General features: G+C 43.4%; 1 protein-coding gene across 4 annotated transcripts in view; it reads left to right on the top strand.

Moving 5' to 3' along the window:
• DENND1A (DENN domain containing 1A) overlaps window positions 1–25447 on the top strand; it is a 470496-nt gene that overhangs the window by 273625 nt on the left and 171424 nt on the right. For all 4 annotated transcript variants that reach the window (XM_031450416.2, XM_031450417.2, XM_031450418.2 and 1 more), the window contains exon 11: window positions 3224–3269. In XM_031450416.2, the coding sequence (XP_031306276.1) occupies window positions 3224–3269 (46 nt within the window). The remainder of the gene's footprint in view (window positions 1–3223; window positions 3270–25447) is intronic.

The following is a 25447-nucleotide window of genomic DNA, read 5'->3' as shown; positions in this document are numbered from 1 at the left end:
ATGATGTTACTTAGAGTGAAAAATTGGAAATGACTTAATGTCTAACTCTAGAAATAGGGTCCAGTAAATTATGGGACATCCATACTTGGTAGAATATTACACAGACTTAAAGTAATCATAAAAATTATAGTATAATTGGGAAATGTTAATGTAACCAATGAGAAAACAATAAAATATATGCACTCTATAATTTCGAAGATATTTTTAAATGTTTGTTGATGTAAGCCAGTACCAGATGAGAATAATGCAAAAATAAAAGTAGTTGTTGTAATAAGATGACATGATCATGGGTGAGTGTTTCCCCCCGCCCAAATTTCTCTTTACAACAAAAGCTACACAGAAGAGATTTCCAAAGAAAATGAGTCAGTAGCTGCAATAACTATTGAGGTATGTTTAAAAAAATTGTTTTCAGAACGCAGGTAAAATTACCTAGTTATATATTTGCTACAGTAAGATGTTAAGGAGACTCTGGGTTTCTTTTTTTCCCCTCTTCCTCTCCCCACTTGAAATTTGTAATCAGTATGTTTACAGAGCAAAAATGCCACAGATTCGGGGAAGTATTTGAGGCTTTGTAAGCAAATGATGACAATGTAAAAGGTATTTGTCCAAATTTGCTTTCATACAAAACATGGAACTGCTGTGATTTCAGAATAAATGTGTTTTATATATTTTCTAAATACAGAGCTGTTGCAGCCCTAAGTTGGCTAAGAACTCCATTTCTATGATAGGCCATAATTACCCTTTGGAAAATTATTGGGCTTAAAAAAAATTGCCTAATATTACCTGAAGAGTGAGTCTCACTTTGTCCTTTCCTACATCTGCCGTCTCTTCTAAGACTCCTTTTTCCTCTCTTTCATTGATTTTTATTGCAGGACAAAAGAGCATGGCATTAAAACCTACATATTTAAAACTCTAGAAAATGAATTTTTTTTTTTCAGATAAGAGCCTGTAGTTAAATTATAGAGGCTCTTGCTATAGGTATTTATTTCTACCTTCTTCTCACAATTGTTTGAATGTCTTTTTTTCTATACATTAATTCATTAGTTGGAATTTCAGTTCTGAAATTATAATTAAAACTCAGGGTCATTTGTCACTTGCATGACAGTGCTGGTAGGGACTGGGAAATTTTATAAGATTTGGTTAGGTATTACAGATTTGAGTTTTCCTCCCATCTATGTGTTTGGCGGTGCTTCTGGACGCATTAATAAGTGGCCATTTTTCTGGAATTCTGCTCTCTTCCTGCTTCCTTTCATTACATTAGGCAAGGTTCCACTAGATGAGACATTTGCAGTCTTAAGACTTCCTGCCAGGGTTCAGACTTTGTATTTTTGACATTGAAGCTGTCGTGTTCCTGTAGCTACTTAATTAGAAACACATTCATTTCAGTGTACACTAGAAAAAGCTTGGACAGCAGAGCCAGGCACACTGGGAAGTTTGAGCATTTGTGTCGCTGGCAGCTAAACTAATGGTTTACAGTTTAAGGAGAAAAAATATCGTAGGGCATTTCCTTGCCCCTAGAAGCGAGGAGAAGCTGAATGTGCACAGCATTACCTTTTTTTAAAAATGAGAGGAGAAGAGGAAGAAGAAGAAAGAAAAGACAACTCCACTTTCACTGCAGTTGTGTGCCTAATTCTTTCTTTGGCTATTATCAAATACAAAAGTCTTCTAGAAGAATAGTTCCCAAACAGTGCTGCTAATATTCAAGTCTGTTTTACAGGCTCCCAAGATATATTACTGCTGAGATCTGTAGGAAGGGGAACATTTTATATTCTGGGGAAGGATTTTTGCTTGAAGAATTTTATTTGTTGAATGGTAATGAGGGAATTGTGCTCTTTCTTATTTTTAAATGTTTGAGCAATTTTAAAATGCACATCTGATGTTTAAAAAGCCTTCGTCGCCTATCCGTTGCTTTCAGGATAAAGCCTAGTCTCCTTTGTATTCAGTGGGTAGCAAAACCTCTCCTTTCTTATCTCTTACCACTCCTCGTTTCCCTATCCTGTCCCCAAGAAAGCCACCCTTGTAGGTCCACTTCCATGCCACCAGCTGCTCTAGAGGAAAGGTGACCACACCTCGGTCTGAGCCAGGTATCTTTCCTCTAGGCTCATAACTTACCCTTTGCACTTTTCACAGGGTATGTCCCGTGCTGGAGAGACACATGGGAAAGTTGTCAGTCTCTCCCTTTCTCTCTACTCCTTGACCTCCCTCCACAGCCCCAGGAAAAACACTGCATGGGAGGTGGGTCTGGGGATTTGAGGTCTGGCAATACAAAGTCAGTGTGGCATGGAGGAGGAAGGTTTGGAGTCAAATCCTAGGATTGCTTCTTGTTCTGTGGCATTAGAAAAGTAATTTAAGCTCTCTAGGCCTATTCTCTCCTCTGTAAAATGGGGATAACACCTGTTGTGTGATTAGGAAGGAAGAATTTGAGATTCCTTGATAATGTCTAGCACATTTATCGTTGGTAAGTAGCATCATGATAATGTGTATATGTGTACCCTGAAACCAAAGGAAATCAATCCATAATGCTCATGCTTTAAAGCCCTTGTAACCCCTTAAAGCTGGGTTCTCATTTTCTGCTCAGTCACTAACTTAGGGAACCCATCGCTCTGGGAATGAAGCAGTTGGAAGGGGCTTTTTGAAATGCAGTATCATCAGATGGCACGTATGCAGCTGGAGAGGGGATGCTTGCTGGCTGTGATGTACTTTGTCCTATCAAAACGGACAGTTAGATCACATCTCTTGATTGCAGGAGGAAACAACAAATAAAAAATCATTCTTCTTTGAAACACGTTTTGCCCTCCATCCAAGACCGTTAACTGCTTTTTCAGTTGCAATCACCGCAATAATGGTTCCCATTTGTACCAGGAACTGTACTCATCGTATATTTTCTCATTCTGATAGCAAGCTGCCAGTTAGCTTCCACAATGCCATTTTACAGATGAGGCAACTGAGGCTGCGCAGCCGCATGGCTATTTAGGGACTCAGGCCAAGGTTGGTGCTCCTCCCACCATCCGTGCTCCTTCTAGGGCTGCCCACAATTTTGAAATTCTTCCAAAGTCTCTAGGCTTGGGAAGAAAATGTCATATTAGGATTTTTGTTGTGAAAGGAAATGTAACTGTGCATACGTTTATTAAAACAGTTTTTCTCCAAATAGTGAACCATCTGTAATTTTCTGTCAGAAGCAACAGACATTAAAGCAGCTGTGTGTCTCTGTTTCTCTTCACAGTGCTCCCATGCCCTACCTCATAGGAATCCATTTAAGTTTAATGGAGGTAAGTTGGCTCCTCTCCTCCCCAGATCTCCCTCTTTGCGGGTTTGTTGTGCTACGTGGCAGTGGGACAGATGCATTCTCTGGAGTCATAGCTCTACACGTGGGAACGTGTCAGAGCAACACCTCATGCACAGAGCTGAGCGTTCAGCTCAGACCCTTTTCGCTGGGCTTCTGTTTCCAGTGTTCTTCCACTTTGTTTGGAGATTGTCAATTTTCATGGGTGAGGGAGTGAGGTTCAGAGAGGCAGGAGGAAAGGGTTCTTCAAGGGTTTGAACGAGGGAAGGGAAATGATTCACTTTTCAAAATGAGGTTTATTCTAAATCACTCCATCAATATTGCATTTTTTCATTGTAGAAAATGTGGCATAGAAAGCAGATAGAAGTATGAAGTGGAAAATTAACATTATCCACAATACTGTTATTCCAGGTTCAAGCACTGTTAGCATTTTATTCTGCTTCATCCTCCTCGTTATTCTATGAATGTGTATTTTGTTTAAATGTACTCAACTGATACAATATATAATTTTATGTATTTCATTTAATATTATGGGATGGGGATTTCTACATGTCTTTGTCTCCTCTTAGTAATCATTTTTAATTTGCTGCCTGTCCTTCCACTGTTTGTATATTCCAGAACTTAGCCATTTTCTAATTATTGTTGAACACTTAGGTTGTTTATAATTTTTCTCAATTGTAAGTAGCATTTCAGTGACCATATTTATGCATAAGGCTTATTTGCATTTTGACTTAGTTCCTTAGCATGGAACCCCTAAAGTAGAAAGGCTTAGTCAAAGCTATGAATCTAAGGCCAGATTGCTTTCTGCATGGCTGTACCAGTTAGACAGAAATTCTTTTAAAGGACTTTTCTGTGCTTTTGTAAGTGCCACTGGCTTGCAGACATGAACCCTGAGCTTTTCCCTCCTCAGGAGAGAGCTGAAATTTGTACTAGAGCAAAATGGGGCAGGAGGTAGGGGGTTTGCCTGTTCTGCATGAGAGAGAAGCTCTCAGAGGGAAAAGCTAAAGCCATGTCCGTCTGTGATGATGCTTTGCATGTCTTAAAGGAAGTGCTACTTCTCTTCTTCTGTTCCCTTCATTTCACGTCGACGAGGACCACCTGCTTCTTCGCTGTTGCACACTGTGCTATTGTGCTTACGAAAATGAAACAAGTTGGTTATCGAAAAACCTGTTTGTTTGACATTGAAAATCTTGATCAAAATAGACCACAGAAATCTGCTCAAATTTCTAATTTGACAGGACGGCCATGTGGCTCCTACATTCTGTTAACAGTTCCTCCTTGTCATCACCCAGCCCTGAGCACATACAGTACACAGTTTATGGATGATCTTGGATGGTGTATTTAGATCAGATTGAAGAGATTTCTTCTGTGTTCTACCTTTGTTTGTCAAGTTTGGGGGTGTACTCAAAGCTCCTGTGTGAATAATTGAAAGTGAACACTCGCTAATAGACCTTTTGTGCCAATTGTACCATTGGGAACACTAATCTAAGGACCATTTGGTCTGTCAGCATCTACAACTCTTTCCTGCCTCTTCTGCCTTCCACACTGTTCCAGCAAAGGCTTTTTCAGACTCGTTTTCATGGCCCTACCTTGAGCATTGTCCAGGTTTCTAGTCCTGGCTTGCTTTTCTTCTCAACATACCCTCTGGTCATCTTGTTTAAGGGTTTTTGCTTCTGCTATTGAGGTAATATTGGTGACGTCCAGCTGTGATTCCAACATTGGCCTGCCTCCCTGTGACCTTCAGGCCCAAAGTTTCACTTGAGGACCAGTTGACCAGTTGAAGGTTACCAAGATATACTATCGATGTCTCAAACCCCGAACCCCATATTATCTGTACACACATACCTTTGAGCTACTCCACTGCCCTTCTGCCATTCCCAGTCCCTATGAATGGCACCGCTGCCTGAAAAGACCAAAGTGGGACACACGGATCACGGCTGAGCACTCCCCTTCTTCATACTTTCTCTCCAAATAGTCACCAGGCCTCTCACATGTCTCTCGCCCTGTTCCTTCCTCACTGCCTCCATTGACATTTTACTTTGCTTTCTTGGATTTTTGTGAAGTCTTATCTGTTCATTCAATAAGTAAATCAAGGCCTCTGGTGTTCCAAACATTTTGCTAGGTCATGGAGGGGTGAAGATGAGTATAAAATTCAGTCCCTGATCCTGACATTTACGGGATTGCCTTCTACCTGGTCCCTCTGCCTCTAGCAGCCAGCCTTCCAGCCTCCCTCTGCCCTCCCCACTGCCGCCAAGCCTTCTGTCCTCACTGTCCCTTCTGAGCCAGTGCCCTGGATGGTCCCTCAGCACACCCACACTCCCACACCTCTGCATGGCTAAGCCTGCTCTTCCCTAGCTGTTTGCGGAAGTCCTCCTGCTTTGCTGTTGTCTTTGCTTACTGTCGCTCACGCTCGGGGTGACAGCTGCTTCCTTCCCTGTCCTCTGCCTCATCCCGAGGAGATGCTCATGCTCTTTGGGAACAAGGACTGTGCTTCATTCACTGTGGTGTCCTCAGCACTTAGCAGGACGCCCAGCAGATGCTCTCTGAAAAGCAGGATTGAGTGAGTGCTTGTAAAGCTGGAATTCAGAGCACATTTAGAGCCCTCCAGCAAGCATCACTGTTTTCAGGGAACCCAGCACCATAATTCTTCTACTTAAAGATGGAGGGAGTACATTTGTTACTTTTTATATGATTATAACTTAAGATAAGGTTTTTTTTGTAGTAAAACATGCATGAACTTTAAAGCTAAAACTTGAGGCAAAGTTTTGCACTTAGGTGAATGGGTGCAAGTCCACTCTGCTCAGCCTTTGAAGGGTTTTAAGTGAGAAGGGTCGGGAAGCTCTGGCCAAGATAAATCTTAGCCCTGTTGATGGGCTGAAATTGGGGAGGAGTTTGCCATGCTGAACTATTATGTGGTCAGCACTAAAGAAAAACAAAACTGTCGTGGTTGCCCCACTCTTGAAGCCAGCTAAGACACTTTCCAAACAAAAGAGCATCTCCTGCGTGTGTCAGGCAACTGTGAACTACCAAACCGTGAAATTGGGTCTCCTGGACTCCTCCCACGGATTTCAGCTCAGACTTGGAGGGCTCCACTCGTGCTTTTTGATCGGGCTTATCCAGTTCTATTATACCTTCAAGTGAGAGAGATGCTGCCCTGAGATTTCTGCCAGGAACTGAGCTGTAAAGCTTGGGGTGGAGCTCGTACCTGGGGCCAAAGGAAAGCTCTTTCAGGAAGGAGCTCGGGAAGGCCCAGCTCCTCTCACACACTAGTTTTCTTACTGGCAATTCAGCAAAAGGCTTATTTTTGACTGTCTTGTTATTTTTTCTTGAAAGCTATAGGCACCTTATTATGCCTTTGCATATGTGCCAGAATTTTTTAAACTTCAAATGAATGTGGCAGATGTTCATAAAAGTTTAGAAAAAGCTACCATAGGAAGACTTTTTAACCATTTTTATGACACTCAAATTTGTTGCACAAAGAGAAATATAAATTATAACCTAGTGTTCTCATTTGAAAAGAGGCTATTTTGGGGGAAGATCTAATTCCAGCCTTCATGCTGTTACAGGGCCCTGACTATTTGCTAACTGGTAACCCGGTCACCTTAAAAAGTCCGCCTTCCTTCTAAAGTGATAAGTTTCTAGCTGATCGTCATTCTTATCCCTCCTCTGCCTTTTTATATCCTTTCTCTCATTTAAGCAAACACTAATTTGAGGCTGGTGGTAAGTTAGCAGGATAGCCGAGGGTATTGGCATAGACCTAGTTTCTTCTTGGAGAGAATGATCATGTTAGCTGGCAGCTAGGAAGTGCCGAAACGCGGCCAGATTACACAGTGACTGTTTCCTTTCGTTCCCTGGACCTCAGTTCAGTTCAGGAGACTTTCTGCAGCTCCTCTTCTGTGCCACGTCTGGTAGCAGGTCAAATCTGCTAGATGGTTTACTTCTCCTTTTTGATAAATGAAGACCTTCCTCTTTAAGCCTCACAAAAAATACTTTGTGTACAGGTCTCAGAGCAATGTAAGGGAGGTCTGCAGGTCTTTGGTATCATTCCTGGTGGGGGAATGGTCCAGAAGGAGGAAGGCAAGGTGACAGCAGTGAGCAGTGCAGACAGGGGCTCAGGTTAGCCTGTAAATGAAGCTCCACCTACACACAGAGGCAGTAAGGTGTGGAGGTTAGAATGGGGGTTCTGGGTTCCGGCCCTCCTACCTCCTGCTTGTGTGATTGTGGGCAAAGTAACGGACCTCTGAGCCCCTGTCTTCTCACCTGTAAAAGGAGAGCAGTGGCCAAGCTTCCCCTCTGGCGTTGTTGAGGGATCCAGTGAGATAGTGCTTCTCGGGGACCTAGGACAGTGCCTGGCACATAAAGATCCAACAGAGGTCAGCAACCGTTGCTGGGTTTCTTTCCTCAGTGGCCTTAAGCCATTTATATTGTTCAATTAATGGCTTTGAAAGTGTGTTTCAGGGACTCTTAGGTTCCAGGGATCATCATCTTCATTCCCTAGGGAAAGACTTTCTACAGAATTGGCTTGTGCCTGCCCTGTTTCCTCCTGGCCGGTGGTGCTGAAGGCACTGTATCAGGGATGGGAGTGGCACTTTTAAAAAATTTGAATAAATGCCCTTCCAGTTCCCTGCTTGACCACTCCCCTGCTGTAGTCATTTCAGGCATGATACTTTGTCTCTCCTTACTTTCTTCATCTGTAAGAATGGTTGGTCCCCATCTTTTAAGATTGTGGTAAAGATTAAATAAATGAGCCCTGTATATGTTCAGCATATCCCAGTGTCTGATCACTATACAGTACATACCCCTTCTGTGGTGATGTTTTGAGAGCCTTCTGTGAACCAGGCATTGTATCGTACTAGGAGTTCTATGTAAAATGGTGAATGTGACATAATCTGCACCTTCAGAGTTTTGTCTGGAACAGATGCAGACAAGGAGAAAATGATTGCAGGGAATTTGAGAGGCCATCGGCTCTGGTCGGGGAAAAAGTGAACTGAGCCTTGAGGGCTAGGCTTCTCAGAGGCAGGGAATGCCTAAACAGAGACCTAACAGATAAATAGGTGTTTAACCAGAGGAACAGGGAACAGCATCTGCAGAGACGTATAGTGTAGACCACGGAGTTTACCAGGAAGTGTGAGAAGTTCCGTGTCGGCCGGGAGTGTGGAGCTGAGGGGGGAGAGGAACGCTGAGGTGGGCAGGCAGGGCCAGGCCATCCAGGGCCTTGTAAGCCGCGTTATAAGAGCTTCAACTTTATAGGGCAACGGAGAGCCATTGAAGGGTGTAAATAGGGAAGGGACATGGTCAGGCCTCCTCCTTCTGGGCCGTTAGAAACAAGGTCCTTCCATATAAAATGCCTGGAAACTGCTTAACCATGTTAATAAAGTAAATTGATATTTGTAAAGATCAAGGTAATTCTTAAGTAAATTAACACACCGCAACCGTATATATAAAATTCAAATGTGTTAGCGTCCCAAACCCAAGCTTCCAAATGGTTTCCTTGCTACCAGACCAGAGGTGTTTGTAGTGATGGCTTTCTTTGAGGTTTTAAGCACCATTTTTACTAGATTTTTGTTTTCTCTCTGTTTCCAAGTGCTTTTTATGGATTAGATAATCTTTCTACAGCCCAGTTTGAAAGTATAAATTTAGGTTATATACTAAGTGGTAGTTTCAAGCATTAGGAATAGGGGGAGTAAGACCCAGGTACCAAGTTCACCAAAGCAATTTCAAGAGACGAGTGATGGATGCACAAGGAGACGAGCCAAGCTTCCGGCATTTCTCTCTCTTCCTCACTGTCCTTTATGTAGGAAGGCTTGGCTGGAGCTTGGAGAAGGCTGGTTTTGCCCGTGCACCCAGGGCTTGAGACCGCGTGGAGCCACTGTTCCAGGGACAGCACGCACGTGCCACGTCACAGTGTCTCCTGGTCTCTCGGGTCCAGAGACGATTATTGTCTGTGTCTGCAGTGGTTTAACTGTGGAGCTTTTACTCAAAATTACAGGATTTACTTATTTACAGACAAGAAAAATAACTTTTTTTCCCTTTGCATCTCAAAGAACCTGAATTTCTGTCAAATGAATTGGCACCATTTTAACTCATTTTTTTCTTTTCTTTTGTCCCTGACATAGAAAGTCTTGAATCCTTTGTTCATTTTTTTAATGTTTAGTTTTAAACAGTTTCATGGTGAGTGTAGAAGAGTATTTCCTGTTAACCAGTGTACCATTTTACTCCTTCACAGGACTCCTCAGGTAGATGGTAATAAGACGTAGCTCGCACTTGTTAACGCTATGACTGATGCAAAACTCTGAGTCATAATTACATTCAGGTGTAAGTGGTGCTGTGCCTGTGTGTCCTCACTAGAACTGAGAAATTCCACATGAGATCTGTTTGTAGTGCTAAGTAATCATAGTCCTACTTTATAAGGAGGTGATATTTGAATGAAAAATTCCACCTGGTAGTTTCTGTCATAGGTTCATGGGAAGAGCTTTAGGGAGAAAGGGAGTAGGTTGGGAAGAAACTGGCATCTTCTGTGTCCTTGCTCAGCACCACAGTGCTCAGTACTATACCTGTTTTCACTTTTGCTAATTCCTCAGAATCTGTCTACCAAAGAGAAGATATTCATATTTGCAAATGGGGAGACTGAGGCTCAGAGAGGTAAAATAATTTGCTTCCAGTCCCACAATTATGATGGGTTTGTCAGACCCCAGAGCCTCTGGATCAGGCTGTGTCTGATTACACCTAGCCCTGCCCTAGCCCTGGGCAGAGGCTCCCACCTTTGCCTGAGCTTTTCCTTCTCAGGGTGGCCTCCAGGCCAGGCACTGGGGGTGGTAGTGAGGGGAAAGGAGAGGTCGAGTCTGGCAGCCTCATATTTTTCCAGAGGAAGCTCTGAGTACACTTGTGACTGGGGCAGGGTTACTTAGCCTCTCCGAGGCTCCATTCTCTCATCAGTGAAATTAAGATCAGATTATCCATCTCAAAGAGTTGTAAAAACTAACTGATATAATGGATGTGAAGAGCTTTTTAAAAAGCTCTGCCAAACATTATTCCTCATAGTGAGTATTATAAAAATAAGAGGCAAAGTTTAGATCAGTGAAAACCCTGGTGCTTGCTTAATTGTATAAAGAAAAAAGTAATTGGACAGCAGGTTGATTTTGCTGAAATTTCCTTTGTGTGCTGTTACCAAGCAAATCATCACATGTGAATCTGTCACATCCAGAGCATTCAGAGTGAAAATTCAGCCTCCGTGTTCAACTTAGAGCCTAAGGAATGTTCTGGATTTCACCTGATGGATTTCCTTTGGAAGGTCCCTCCTCCTCATGTGGCATCTGCTTTTAAAATGAGTGTGATTCTTAAATGCCACTTATCCTAATGTTGGAATTAGTTAATATAAAACAACTTAAAGCTCTAGTAGTAATTTGTGTAATCGAAGGGAACGAGTACTTCTGGCTGACTGAAGTATCTCTTGCAGTCAGTACATTTTCAGCCTGATTTGTTGTGACTGAATTGTTCTCTTGTGAGAGGAGCTAGCCCTCTGTTACAGATTAGAAAAACTGAGTAATTTATGAGGGAGAACCTCGGTAGAAAATGTGAAACCATCATTGATGCTTTTGTTTCCCAGTTTTCCTATCATCACTTAGCCAGTCATCATATATAAGTTCCACTCAGCAGCCTTAAAACTGACTTCAAAGAAAACTTAAAGTTTATAAATTGTTACTAAGAGAAGCTTGAACTAACCAAATTCCTGTCAGATTAAGATAAGGAGCAGCATGCAGGAGGCTTTGAGGCAGAGTGAAGAGAACTCTTGGGCTCTAGAGTTGTAAGGACCTGGATTCAAATTCTGCCTCCACGACTATTAGGCCACTTTAAACAAGCTCCTTTGTTTAAAGGTGAAATTGGTTTAGCAGGGGCTGGTGGGGAGGGGGGAGCGGGTATGGTTACTACATCACACAATTCGACCACTATGTATAGAACTGCTAATTCTGTTATCCTCATAAGAGATGCCTATTGGAAATATTTAATAGTAATATCAACCATTGAATGAGGGTCTACCAATATAGATGGCACTCGAGCTATATAATTTTTAATTGTCACCCCTTTGAGAGGGGTGCTTCTGTTTGGCAGTTGGGGGTGTTAAGGTGCCTCTTTGAGCTTCAAACTCCTTCCTTGTAAAATAGGTAGACTATCCAGTTCATAGGAGTTTTTTAATGAGGAGTAAATGAGAAAAGTGGTACCTGACACATTGTAGGCGCCAAGTAAATGGAAGTGATTATCAATATTGTGTATGTGTAAAACTGGTAAATTTTTAACAAAATAAGCTAAGAGACATCTGCTGAAGATTGGCTCTGCCTTCTTTTCCAGCCTCCTTTTGTATTTTTTTATTGAGTGACTTTTTCTAAATCAACATTAGCTTAAAGGCACTTTCAACTGAACGCAGCCACATGGGACTGATGACTTCTTTTCATAAACTCCTTGCAAGTGATTAGGGGCGGGGCCACTGAGGGAGCTCAGAGACCAGCAGCATGATGATTGAAGAGCAGTACCCTTGGCCTAGTCGAATCCCACTTGGAATCAGGGCACATGTGGTTTTGTTTAACACCATGCTCAGCAGACTCATGGTACCATCAGGCATTTGTTGTTGATATGTGAGGTCACCACAGTAGGGGTGTTTGTCAACCAAATTAAACTTCCTCTTAATGACCTAAAATAATTGATTTGGAAGGCTTTTAAATGGGCCACAGCAATGTGTAAGCAAGCCGAAATCTGGCCTTTTCTGTACAAATTATTGTTGTTGTTGTTTTGCCTTTGTTTTGCTTTTGTTGGGAAAAAAATGTGGATGGACGAGGAGCTTTGAGGGCTTTGAACCTGAGCTTGAATCCCAGCTCCACTATTTGTCCCTCTGTAACTTAGGCAAATCACTGAGCATCTGTGCATGTATGCTTTAACATCTCCATCTGCAAAATGGGGTCACCTGCCCTAAAGTGATGACAGAAATAATACGACTAAAGTTTCGTGCACATTAGTAGACCCTCACTTGATGGTAGATATTATAATTAATAAAATATTTCCAGTAGGCACCTCTGAAGAAGAGAGCTTAATAATAATTTTGTACAAAGTGATCAAACTGTGATGTAGTAACCATACCTTTTTTCCCCTGCTGAACTGCTTTTTCCATAAACTGCTCTCTGTACTAAACTTAAACATCCATAGAGAAAAGTGTGACTAAAATTGGAGCCTATAAACCTCTCTCTACATATTGTCTGATTCTCAGCTGATTTCAAAATGAATTTAAAGTTGAATATTTAAAATATATGCCACTCAGGCTACAGAAGAAGTGGGTTTTTTCTTTGCCTGTTGAATTCAGACATACATGACCTAAGCTCAGGCCTTTGTAGGTAAAGAGTGGGGATGACCATACTGTTTGTTTAGAAACAAAGGCATGGGCTCAGGGCTTTTCCCAAGTATGATCAGCAGTGGCAGTTAAGCTGGGTGTTATCAGCATCCCACAGAATGGTTTATGTGTCCTGCCTAAATATCTGACAAAAACTAAAAGCTGCAGACTGGAGCTGCCTAAACTCCTGGACATGTCCTTAACCAAATAGAGTTAAACCCTGGCACCTAGGAGTCAATTGTTTTAAAAGATGGAATGGTAATAAATTTATATCCTGCCTCTTCAGCATTTTATTGAAAATATTTTCTACTGACCGAATGGGTTAAATTATGAAGCTTGATAAGTACATATGCACATTACCCATCCTTAGCTTTAGAAGGAAAAAAAAAGGAAGAAAAAGATAGCTATGATTTTGGAAGTCATCCCAATTTTTAAAAATAAGAGAATTTGGACATTTTGGCATATGGGGTTTTTTAAATGAAATTTCATGGAACTGAAAACAGTCAATTTTAGGTTTCCAAAAATTGTTTTGATTTTCATTGGTATAAATTTGCTGCACATGGTTTTAGGGAAGTTCTGAGAGATGCATTTGGGACTTCGGGGTTGATTTTTTTTTTTTTTTTTTTTTGAGATTTGTGATTTATTTTTAAAAGGTGATTTTTTTTTTTCTAACTCAAAGTATAAATCAGAGGAGACCAGAGTTCCATTTCTAGGACAGTTTTTGGTAATGACATCGTTAAGCATTTCCAAACAACTGGACTTGAGGCTGAACTATTGGGCATCATTTCAGCACCATTCGGACACTACACAGCAGATCCCTCTTCCCCCATCTCCAAGTTGGAATCTCGAGGCCAAGTGATTTGGGCTATTCCATTAGCAGCAGCTGCTGGTGATAAGCATTGTGAGAGTCACCTGTGTAGGGTCAAGCTTATTGCACATCAAGGTTCAGCAGTGTCGGAAGAGAGGGAAGATGCCCAGGAGGGGGCTCCAGGCCACCTGCTGTGTGAGGATCAAAGGGTTGAAAGGTCAGAGGGCACAGCTCCCTTAACCATATCTGTCTGTGCAATAGCTATTTCAGATTGTAAATCTTGGCGATTTCATTAAGTCCTCCTGGCTGCTACTGGGGCATTGAAATAATAAAATTTTATATCTGTTGCCTTTCCTGCCTCTGGCAGCCAGGCTGATACAGTCTCTGCAAAATGGGGAGTCTTTATGAAAACCTTTCCTGGAATGAATGATCAGAGCAGCCTTAATGAAGCCTCAAATTGGGAAGTTGGGGTTCCCAGGTCCTCACCCTCTGGAAATGCTTTTTAGAAAGAAAAAAATACCACACAAACTGTTTAGTAGTCTTTGGGATTTATGTGACACCTGTCTTCTGAAAAGCAGGTCCCAAAATATTACCTATTGCTAATTACCTATTACCTAATGCTTAATCTTACACACAGGAGGAGAGGTGAGCTTTCTCAATGCTGCTGCTGGTTAAATAGCCCCTGTTCTAATGACTCCAGGGTCCTTTCTTTTGCGCAGCCCCAAGCAACCGTACAGATATTACTTCCCACTCGGCAGACCTTTTGGGTGTTTTTAGAGACATGTCTCCTGAATATGTTTTTCCAAATATTTTCCCTGGATCTTAAAGTTGTTATGGACCTTTAGGGCTCCTTGGCTCTTGGGCAAGACAAATCACCGTAATGGCTGCCCCTTTACTGCCCATATGTTTAAGACCCCCTGTAGTTTGTTTGAAAAGTTAAGAGATTTTCACAGTGAAGGTGCCATTTCTGAAATTTAAAGTGTTCCTTTTCACCGGGAGATAAGTTCACTCTGATTAAGTCCGTAATTCTCACTAAGCCATGTTTATGGGGGCAATAAACAATGTTTCAGCATGCTTGTTAAATTGGGTTTCCAACCTCTCCACTCTTTAAAAATTGACATTTCAAATAAAAGGCAGGTGGAGATGGGAGTCCAAGTTTGCTGTGCTTAGTGATGAATGAATGATGGCAAGTGGCAGTTGGGTGGGAGGAAGGAAGGCCCTGTTTTATGAGTGGGCGACCCCAAAGCATTTGGGCACTGGGGAATCAGCATCCCCTTATGCCCCCAGTGAAATTTAAATTCAAGTTTCATCATTTCAAATTGGATGGTTACTTTTTTTGAAATACTGCTGGATGCATTATGCTTATAATTTAATTTTTACAAGTCTGTGCTCTAGTAATGGTGGCCCTGCTTTACAGATCCTGAAATTTGGGCACAGGAAGGTTAAGTAACTTGTACACAGCTAATAATGATCAGGATCAGAATTCAAACCCAATTATTTTGTTGTGTGTTTCAGTGTACGAAAGAAAAAAAAACAGTCCCTGCTTTTATGGTCTGTTTGTTCTTGTGTATCTAGCCTCTGATAAGTCTATCTGTGGAGGTTACCAAAAAAAGTGACCTGGTCACTGACCTCAGTATTTGCTAAACCAGGAGAGTAGACATGGCTGCACAGAGAAGAGAAGGGGACCAGGCTTTGGGGACCAGCAGTCCCAAGTTCAGATCCTAGCTCTTTTATTACTCTGGACCTGAGGCAAGAGCTTCTTTTTTCTCTTTTGTGAAATGGAAATAATCATGCTTATTCCATGAGGTTGCTTTGAAGATCAAATGAAATCACATATTCAAAAATACAGTGTTTAAAAACTCTACAATGTTTTATAGATGACACTGGTGTTATTGCAGTATATGTAAACATAGTGTGGTTAAATCAGCTATTTTAAGGAAAAAGTGACAGGTACATATGAAACAATTAGAAACATCACTAATCAAGTTTTAATTGAGGGCCCAAGTGTATGTTGTCCATTGTCCTTGCTTGGGACCAAAGAAGGCAACTTGCTGTGGGAGCAGGAATAGTCAGGAAGAGCAGAGTCTTGCAGGATGGAGATAATCATGGTGATCTGTGCTGGGCCATCTTCACATTTTACCAGGCACTCTGCCACCTCATCTCTCATTTGCATTATGCAGCAGTGGTGAAAGGTGTTGACACCTTCCACATCCTCTTTTTACTCATGAGGAAACAGAGTCTCCAGCAGTAGGAAGGTGCTTCAGTTTAGGGCAAAACCCCAGCAGAATCAGAGGTGTACATGGGCTCACCCCTCCATTCCGGAGGGCAGAGTGGAGGCAGGCTGGATGGTGGCGCTGTGTTGGGTGGAGCCCCACAGCTGGCAGAACCAAACTCTCAGAAGAAGGCGGACTGGCACTGACTGAGCTTCTTCTCTGTGGCCGGTGCTCTATGAAGCACATACCCTACTGCGTCTTCTTTTAACCTTCTTACAATCCTGAAGGTGAAGATCAAGACCCAATCTCACAGAGCTGGAAACTGATACTAAAGGAGGCGAAAGGTCTTGCCTAAAGCTACCCGACGAGTGAGTGAGTGAGCCAGGACACCAGCCTTGGGACTCTGTGGCCCTGGGCCCACAACCATCTGGGGAGGCAGTGGGCAAGCTCCATGTGTATGGAGATGTTCCACCAGAGCGGGGTCTTTTCTACTACATATGACTGTGCCTTTTCTTAGGCTTATTATAATTTCCACCCTCCCCCACTCCATCCTCACCCACACACTAGTAGGCCGGGAGCCTCTTGAGTTTAGACATCATGTTTTAGTCATCTCTGTCTTTGAGACCTAGCTTCAGGTTGACATGACTGACCAATGAGTGAATGAATGTGTGAATGAATGAAGCTCCAAAGGATGATGGTCAGGAAAGGAAGAAAAGCCCATTGGAGAAGTAGCCCCTTTACTGACCTGGGTTGAAAATCTCTGGATTTGTTAATGAGAGTCAGTGCTTATTACCTTGTGAAGAGGGGATTTGGCCTGACCTGTGAGGTGCTTGCACCACTTCCCTCCCCTGCCAAGCTTCTGTTTCTGTTTAAAGCACCCTGGGAAATTCCAGCAGTGTTTTCAGGGGTCCTCTGAACTCTTAGGCTTAGATTTTTAATTTTGTGGAGCAGGAAGGAGCAAATCAGTGACTCCTGCCTCCAAAGAAAAACTACTACGTTTATCAACTGCTTGGCAGCTCGGTGACCTTTGGGGCATAAGGGAGGGAAGGAAAATGTCACTCTTCCCTCTATGTGTATCTGAGATTTCAGGAGGGAGTAAAGAGTTTAGAATACCTGAATATGTGCCTTTCCTCTTCCTGTCCTTTCCACTTTCCCTCTGATTTCTCTTTCCCTTCCTCCTAGGAGGCCACCAGCTCCCCATGCTGTTCTTTGTTACGTTCTCATATACATGCGCATGCATTTGAGTACATTTTGTACGTGCTGTTTAGTGGAAAGAACATTGGCACGGAAACCAGAGTCAGATCCTTTTTCTGACAAAGTACCCATTGTGAGAACAAGGGCAAACCGTTTCATCTCTTTAGCCTCAGTGTCCTCATCCGTCAAATGGGTACAATATTTCATAGTAAACCCTCTTCCTTGAGCATTTAGTAGAGTCTGGACCAACCATCAGGCTGCTTGATTCTGCTGTTATGTACCTAGCAAACCTCTATTAAATTACAGTTGCTCAGTATGTTTGTTGGTCAAAACAACGTGTCAGAGCAATTAGTAAGGTGTGTTGGGTGATAACGAAGTTTTTGATGTTCATCTGGGTTCAGTGTTAGCTCGACTACTGCTAAGGCATGGGACTTTGGACAAGTTGTTTTACCTCTATGACCCAGCATTTCCTTTTCCCTCCACAGGGGTGTTGTGAGGACTGAATCAATGGTACATGTGAAGGGTTAGGCCACAGGAGGAACACAGCAGCTAGTAGCTCATTTTGCAGTTATGGGAGTAAGAGAGCGTGTAGCACCGGCCCGGCCTGTGAGGCCCCTGCAGAGTTAGCTGTGCCTCAGGGGTGCAGTCAGCCTACGAGGTGACTGTGTGAAGCCTGGCAGCAGTCATTTCGGGTAAAATTTAGATTGATGAACTGTTAAGATACAATTTTCAGTTTAGTTTTAACCATATTCTCTACCTTTAAAAACTTTAAAAAAAAAAAAAAAGCTGCCAAGAAGTCATATTTCAGTGAGACATCAAGTGCAATGTCAGGAGCCGTGGCAGTTCTGCCTCTTTCAGAGATGAGCTTTGGACTTTCTCTGAGCCAAAGCAAAGCACTTTGTGGGTTTGATAATGCTCTGATTTAAGAGGATATGCTTCCTCTTGAAGCAAAGTGTCTTTGCAGGAAGTCGGTCTGAACCTGTCCCCTTTGCCTGTGGTCTAGTCGCTGGTGTCAGAGGACCTGCCTCAGGCGCTGGCTTGGCCGTAGGAGAGGAGAATGCTTACAGGCCTCAGGGGTCACTCCAACAGGGCGGGAGCCTGCCTGTTGCCAAGACCAGCACCGTGGGCAGGTAGGGGGAATGTGGCCATGCAGGTACAAAATAAACTTTTTTTTCTTTTTCTTTAATCTTGTCGCAACCCTATGTAGCATGTGGTCATAGTCCCATTTTATAGATTTCTAGGGAAGAGCGCCCTCATCCGAAGTGCAGAGCAAGTTGAGTTCCCACAAGGCAGCCACGCCACGTAACCACCTCCAGACCAAGAAACAAAGTATTACCAGCCCTCTGGAAGCCCCTCTTGTGCCCCTTTATAGTCATTCTCCCTCTGACCCAAGGGTAACCATTATCCTAGGTGTCGGTACTATTTTCATCTCCACATACAGATGAGGAAACTGAGGCGCAGGAGGTTACAGGGTTTGCCCAAGGTAGCACAATTGTAACTGGCAGAGTTGGGACGCAGACTCAGGCAGTCTGGCTCAGAGAACATGCTTGTGTCCCTAAGGCGTAGCCAGGAAAAGAACAGTAGGTTGGTGGTAGTTTAAATTTTAATGGCACTGTATTCTAATAATGGAGCCTCTGCCTTTGGTCTGAAAATCAGTTGTTCAGATTCTTACAGCCTTGAAACTCTAATCTTCCTTTCAAATTGCAAGGATGGTAACTCATTTTTCATAGCACACCCCCCCCCCCATTTATTGTTCACTAACTGCAGTCAGGTACTGTGTTCAATTCTTTACACATATTGTCCCACTTCACTCTCCAAACATAGCTGGGCAGTAGGTGGTATTATCCCCATTTTACAGGTGAGAAAGTTGAGGCTCAGAAGTAAAGAAGGCTACACAGTGGCAGAGGCAGGGCTTGAATCTGGCCGTCTCATTCCACAACCCACATCTCAACTACCATGGTAACACCTATCTTACTTGCTGTGTCAACTGTGAATTAATTCTACACTAATCATGATAATTTTACATGATTGTTGTCATTCTCATCATCATCATCATTATCGTTATTCCCATCACACTTCCTTGAGCAAACTCCAGTTTGCTTACATCGGGGTTACGCTGTCCATTTGGGCTTATATGACATCTGCGCCAGGTCTGCCTCCCTGTAGAGTGGACCCAGCCACAATATTACAATTCATGAGTGGTTGCCCTGTGTCAGGCACTGTGCTGGGCACTGGAGATGCAGAGATGAATAAGACACAGCTCTGCCCTGACGATGTTCCTGGTGGAAGGATAACAGAAAAGACTCACCGTGCACTGGCTCATTTATTCCTCACCAACCCCCACCACCTCCATCTTAGGTATGGAGCCTGGTTCTCAGCTGAGGAGGCAGAGGTGGATCTGGGCCCTGCTCCTTAATATCCAGGACCAGCTTCTTTCCTCCGCCTCCAGCCCTGGCTTCCTTGGCCGAGAGAACTGACCACATGCTCCTGACTGTTCTCTGGATCCCCTGAATTATGTTGCCAGTGCAAATCCTTGCTCTTCATTTTGTGACCTGGTTCTGAGTCCTGCCTTTTGTCACTAGCTGCCCAAACCCCTCCCTAGATAGGCAAGGTCACCCCCATCGGTGTGGAGGACTGGCATGGTTTGAACAAGTGCACCTGATACTTTATATTTTAGCAGGGGACATAGACCCATTGTTTTCATACAATCAACTCTAGAAAGTAAGATTCTGTAAAATCTTGGCTAGAGACGATACACGAAAGGTAGAGTGATTCTCAAGTGGACCCCACTTTTGTGTAGGGAAGTGTATCAGGGACATTGGATTCTATGTTTATCCTAGGAGGGCATGAGTAGAAAAAAAGTTTTAAAAATCCTGGGCAGGACAAAAAAGGAAGGCAGCAAGGAGCCAAACACAGCCACAGATCAGAATGTGCTTTGGGGGATGGTTTGCAGAAAAATTACCTTGTCAAGTGGCATTTGGTCACCATCATTCATGCATTGTTACTTTTCATGGTCTATTGTGACTTTAGTCTGTCCTCTGGAAATGGCACTAATGTGTTTATCAACTCATTGTGTTGTAATTTTTGCACAACAAACCATCCATTTAAACTGTATGATTCAATGAATTCTGAATTTTATATGTTAGTGAAACCATCACCAGTAGAGGTATAGAATATTTCCATCACCCTCAAAAGATCATTCATTTTAATTTAACAAACATTTGCCTTGCACTTCTCATGTGCCAGGCACTAGTCTAAGTACTTTAAAAATCTTAACCCCTTTAATCCTCACCAAAAGCATAAGGTGTAGGCACTGTTATCATCCCCAGTTTATAGAGGAGGAGACGGAGGCACAGAGAGATTAAGTGAAAGCCCCACGATTCCATAGCAGGCGAGTGGTGGAGCTGAGTTAGTACTCACAAAGACTGGCTTCCGGATCCTGTGCTTTTCATCTCTAGGCTCTGTGGCCTCCCATTCATTCATTCATTCATTCATGAATTGCCTACTCTGGGGCCAAATATTAGGGTAGGAGTTGAGAGTACAGAAATCTGTCTTGGTGGCCCCAAGAAGCCCACACACTAGAGAAGGAATCCAATACCTGTATTCATAATTGTAGACTGACAGTATTCTGGTTGTGGGAGTAAACCATAGGCTAGCGTGGGGCAAGGCAAACTTACTGCTTTCTCAGGTGCTCCAGGATGAGGTTTGCCAGGCTCCACTGAGGTCCCAGGAACCATTGAAGGAGAGGGGACAGACAGGCAAGAGTGCCACTGTTGGTTGAATGCCTGTTACGGATCTCCTGGGAATCACCCTGTCTCCTCTATGTACATTCACTTATCTAATCCTCACAACAACTCTGTGAGGTGACTACTATCTTGATCCCCATTTTACAGATGAAAACCTGGAGGATTTATGAATTTGAGTGAATTGCCTGAGGCACCCCACGTGCGAAGGTGCAATCTAGAGGTGAAGCTTATATTAGAGCCTGTATTTGCTCATTTGCCCCGAACACCTCCCATACTATGATTTTTTCCCTTTTCTGTCCTGAAAGGCAGAGGTCAGACTAAGTCTGTCTGTGACAAAGCATAAAGGGAAAGACATTTTTGATTAACAGTATTTATGGGAAGATGCCATTTTTGTGTATTTCTCTGTGCAAGAAATGCCATTTGGAAAGCCGGTGTACATGTCAGTATCTTTTTTTTTCCATTCTGAGAAAAAGCCTATAGAGTCTGGTGGGGGGAGGGTTTGCAGCTGGCAGGAGCTTTGGCATATGTTGTAACTAAAAAGAGAGGGAATGTGTTGGTGGGACAAGCTACCGGAGAGCTGTCTCGGTGTGCTGCGGTACTAGTAAGTGTTTTAATTGGGTAGGGTTTTTGGAGGACTATTTTGACATCTGCTCGTGTCTTTGCTGATTTTTCTTCACTTAGAGTAGGAAACACAAGCTGTGGATAAAATGACTTTAAAATAATTGGAAGTAAAGATATCTCTCTCAAAGTCGAATTTGAGAGGGACACTCTTTAAGAAGTGGAAAGGAAATTCCACTTCTAGGAATCCATCCTAAAGCACACGGCTATATGCCTACAGATTTCACAGGAATATTATTTATAATAATTTCTTTAAAACTAGAAATAGCCAACAAAGGAGTCTTGGTTGGGTTTGCTTCTATGAAGTAGAACATTTTGTAGCAATTAGCGATTACACAGCTTTTACTAAAGTAAGACATCGCTTATGTTGTAATAAATGAGAAAATCAGAAAAAAACATTGACTTATTTCAACTGTGTTTTAAAAAGTAGAGGTTGGGATGGAGGGGATATGGAAAGAAATATACCAAAACATTATCTCCAAATGGAGGGATTACAGTAGCCACAATTTTCTTCTTTGAACTTTTCTGCCCCATTTTTTTAAACACACTTAATTTTTATTATACAAAAGGCAAGTGTCATTTTGTGTGAGAGAAAGCAAGTCCTGAGAGTGTTAGTGTAGCTGTGTGCCCTACAGAGATACTCATTCTGAAGTCTGAGCTATTGATTTGGGGACATCTCCGGAAAGAGTCAGACTGGGTTCAAAAGTCAGCTCTGCCATTCACTAGCTTCTTTGACCTCTCTGAGCTTCCTCCTTACTGTGGAGCTGGTGGTATCTCCCTCATAGCATGGTCAGGGTTAAACGTGGGTACCCAGTAACAGCCCAGCTTCCTTCCCCATCAGCACTGCCCACCCCACCCCCCAACTTTGAGGGGTTTTGTGGGGTTTGTTTTGTATTTTGCCTTTCTTCATTCCTCTTGTTTCCTTGAGCCTTTCAGGCATAGGACACCATCCGGCCAAGCTGGCCTCTGATTCTTTCCTTGGGAACATGAGCTTCAGGAAGGCCCTTGAGTCCATGCCAGGCCCTTTGGAAGAGGCTTCGCTACCAGGAGGGCAGCATTGTCCTATGAGAGGAAACTGTGCCGACCTTGCTCATCCTGGAGCCTGGTGCGCGGGCATTTTGGTTACTAAGGGGACCCTGGCCTGCTAAGTCAGAAGAAAGGGCCAGGTTTTTTCCTCTTCTTCAGCTTGCGGCCATTGTTCAAAAAGTAAACACTCCACACAGCTTAACTGGCAAGTCCTCCAGCCAGGAGTGGGAAGAAATCAAAAGCCTGTTCCATCCCAGCCATGGAGAGCCCACAACAGCCGGTCTGTGCCACTGGGGCCCCCCTGGGAACACAGAAACAACGCCCGATCCTCGTCCAAAATCAACATCCCTGTAGCTAGCCTTTCAGCCCCGAGACTTCTCTCCAGTGGCCGGGCCCCCTGCCCCTATCTGTTTGGGCCTCTTTGGAGATCAGATGAGGCAAAATCAGCAACTCTGGGGTGCAGTGGCCTTCAACTCAGCCCCCAAGTCCTGAAGTCACTAGCCAAGTTCTAGAGCCCCTTGGGGCCCCTTCTCCAGTTCCATGTCCTGTGCCAGCGTCTCATCCTTTTAAGTGAGAGTCCAGCAGGGACCAGGAGGAACCAGAGGATCTTTGCCATAGGCCATTGCCGCTGCAGTTTCCACGCTGGCCGTGGCTGGGGCGTGTATATTATAAAAGCAATAGTAATTGCTACTGTAAGGCCTACTTTGTGTCCAGCGCTGTGCACATAGCACCTCTAATCTGCACAGCAGCCCCGGGGAAGAGGGCTAAGGAGGGCAGTCATAGTTATCTTCTCAATTTTACCGATGAAGAGGCCGGTTAGTAGCCGCATAACCTTGGGCAGGCCACGTCACCTCTCTGAGCCTCAGTTTCTCATCTCTGAAATGGAAATGGTGATCCCTCACCCCCAGCTTGTGTTGAAAATGAAAGAATCTGTGTGAAAGTGCTTTATGAGCTCTAAAGTGTGATGTAAGTGGGAAAAGGTGGTTATTAAGACTTTCTGTAACTTCCTGCTAGCACATTGCTAAGTGTTTAACCTGTTGGATTGCAAAGTGAGGCTGCTAAGGAGCTTTGGACAATTCACTATGAGTCTTGATGTTCTCATCTGTAAAATGGGATTCTGCTTTGTAAAACATTAGTTATTTGTATTATCATCAATGCTGTTTGCTGATAGCTTTATAACCTGTGAATAAAGCAGTTAGTATGAGGTTGGGGGTCTAGGGGGAAGAATAAACTTCTAAGTAGGCAATCTTGTTCCTCCCCTGCGGCTCTCAGCCCAGAGAAAACATTTAGTAAATGTTTATGAATTGATTGGTAAGTTTGTGTACTAGCCCCTGGAGAAGTCAACAGCAGAAGAAATTTGAGGCTCCTGGTCTTGTAATGTGGAAGGGTTCCAGGATTCTGCCCTCTGGGAGTGTTATTTCAACGCTAGGAGGCTTCTGACCTGCTTGGCTCTACCCTCCTGCCAGGAAGAATCTCAAAATGTTTACTTAAGTACCAAATTCTATCCTAGAGGCTGGGATTTGAGACAACAAACATCAATATTAATGAGCCCTTCCTAAGTGCCAGTTATTTTGTTGGGTGCTGGTTATCATGCAGTGGTGAACCAAACTGATGAGCCTCTGAGGGAACCCCCACACCCAACAGGGGGAGGCAGGCAAGCAAAGGGGTGCCGGGACTCAGAGCAACAAGCCAGGGGTGGTCAGCTTCACTGAGGGTGTCTGAAGACAAGGAGGCTGATGGCCATCCTGTTCAAGATCATGAGCTGTGGAGGCAGACGGTGCCGTGTTACCTCTGCCAATCACCTCACCTCACCTCTCCGAACCTCATTTTCCTCAAGGTACATAAATGAAGGTAATAGTGTGCAAATGACAGGGTTTGATAAGAGTTAAATGAGATTTAGTGAGTAAAGCATAGAGCAAGCACTGGTAGGCTTCTATTGCCTTGTTACTGTTGTCCATTTCCAGGGCATTAGCAAGCTTGGGCTTTAGCAGCCATCCAGACACCCGGCTCCATCACTAGCCTGTATTGGTGCTCTTGGATGAATTAGGAAAAGATGTCTCCACCCTCCCATCACCAACCCCCACCCCTGTCTTCAACTGATGCCACTCAGCAGACATATGGGTTGGCAGATTTCGGCCCAACTGGGCTGGCTGGGTGTGCCTGAGCAGTGCACACCTGCATGGTCATATCCAGTAGCTCAGAGCAGGGATAGTGATGAAACTGATCCCTTCCATATAGGTGACCACACATCCCATCTTGTGCCTGCTGCCCTGGTGTAATATGCTCTCTTTCACAACCACAAGCATCCCAGTTTGGATAACAAATTATAGGATCTTTCTGCTTAACCAGGGCAAAATGAAAAACTTCACAGCTCTGAAGTGCTGGACTCTAAAGAAATGAGCTTTAATACATGATGGGGAAAGAGGATTGAATGAGATTGGAAGTGGTAGGTAGGCAGGAGGAAAACAGAGATGGATTCCAGCAGCGGGTAAATAGTGCGATTAAAAACTCAGCTGACACAGTCTTGTACTTCTCTGGACAGTGAGAGTTTGCTTCCAGGTGGTGGGCTCTTCTTTTCTCCATGTTGTGTCTTCATCCTCTCACCAAACATGAACACCAAGCAGGCACAAGTCTCCCTGACCCTTTCTGTTACTACACCAGTAGAATATGGATTATGGCCAGAGACACACAGCCATGATTCACCTAGCTGGATTTCTATGGAATATGGAACCAAATTAAAAGTGTGACCTTTCTACTTAATGTTTAAGAGAAATGTTAATATGTTAATACTAGGCTATACAACATATTTCATACCTGAGAATGACAAGATCCAAAGGAGATGGGCAAGTAGCCTTTGGTAAATGAGAGCATGTGAGTATCCTGAGAGCCTAGCTGTATATCTGAGTTCCTGGAGTGAGAGCACTAGACTTCAGCTTCTGGGTTTTTTGTTTTTTTTTTTTATTTGAAAATATAAGGAAAAAATAATGTTGACGTATGAGGATCTTTCTCCCTAGCTGTGTGACCTGGGGTAAGTAAACTTAGTCTCTGAAGCCCTTTCCACCCCTGGGACTTGTGGATGACGGTACAAGCTCATAGAGTTTTTGTGACGGTTTAATGGCCTCACACATGTGAATAACCTGGTATTGGGCCTGCCACAGAGTACACCTTTGTCAAATGTCACTT

The sequence above is a fragment of the Camelus dromedarius genome, chromosome 10, assembly GCF_036321535.1.
Source record: "Camelus dromedarius isolate mCamDro1 chromosome 10, mCamDro1.pat, whole genome shotgun sequence".
Lineage (NCBI taxonomy): Eukaryota > Metazoa > Chordata > Mammalia > Artiodactyla > Camelidae > Camelus > Camelus dromedarius.
The sequence above is the reverse complement of the archived record's forward strand: the minus strand, read 5'-3'. Positions and strand labels throughout refer to the sequence as shown.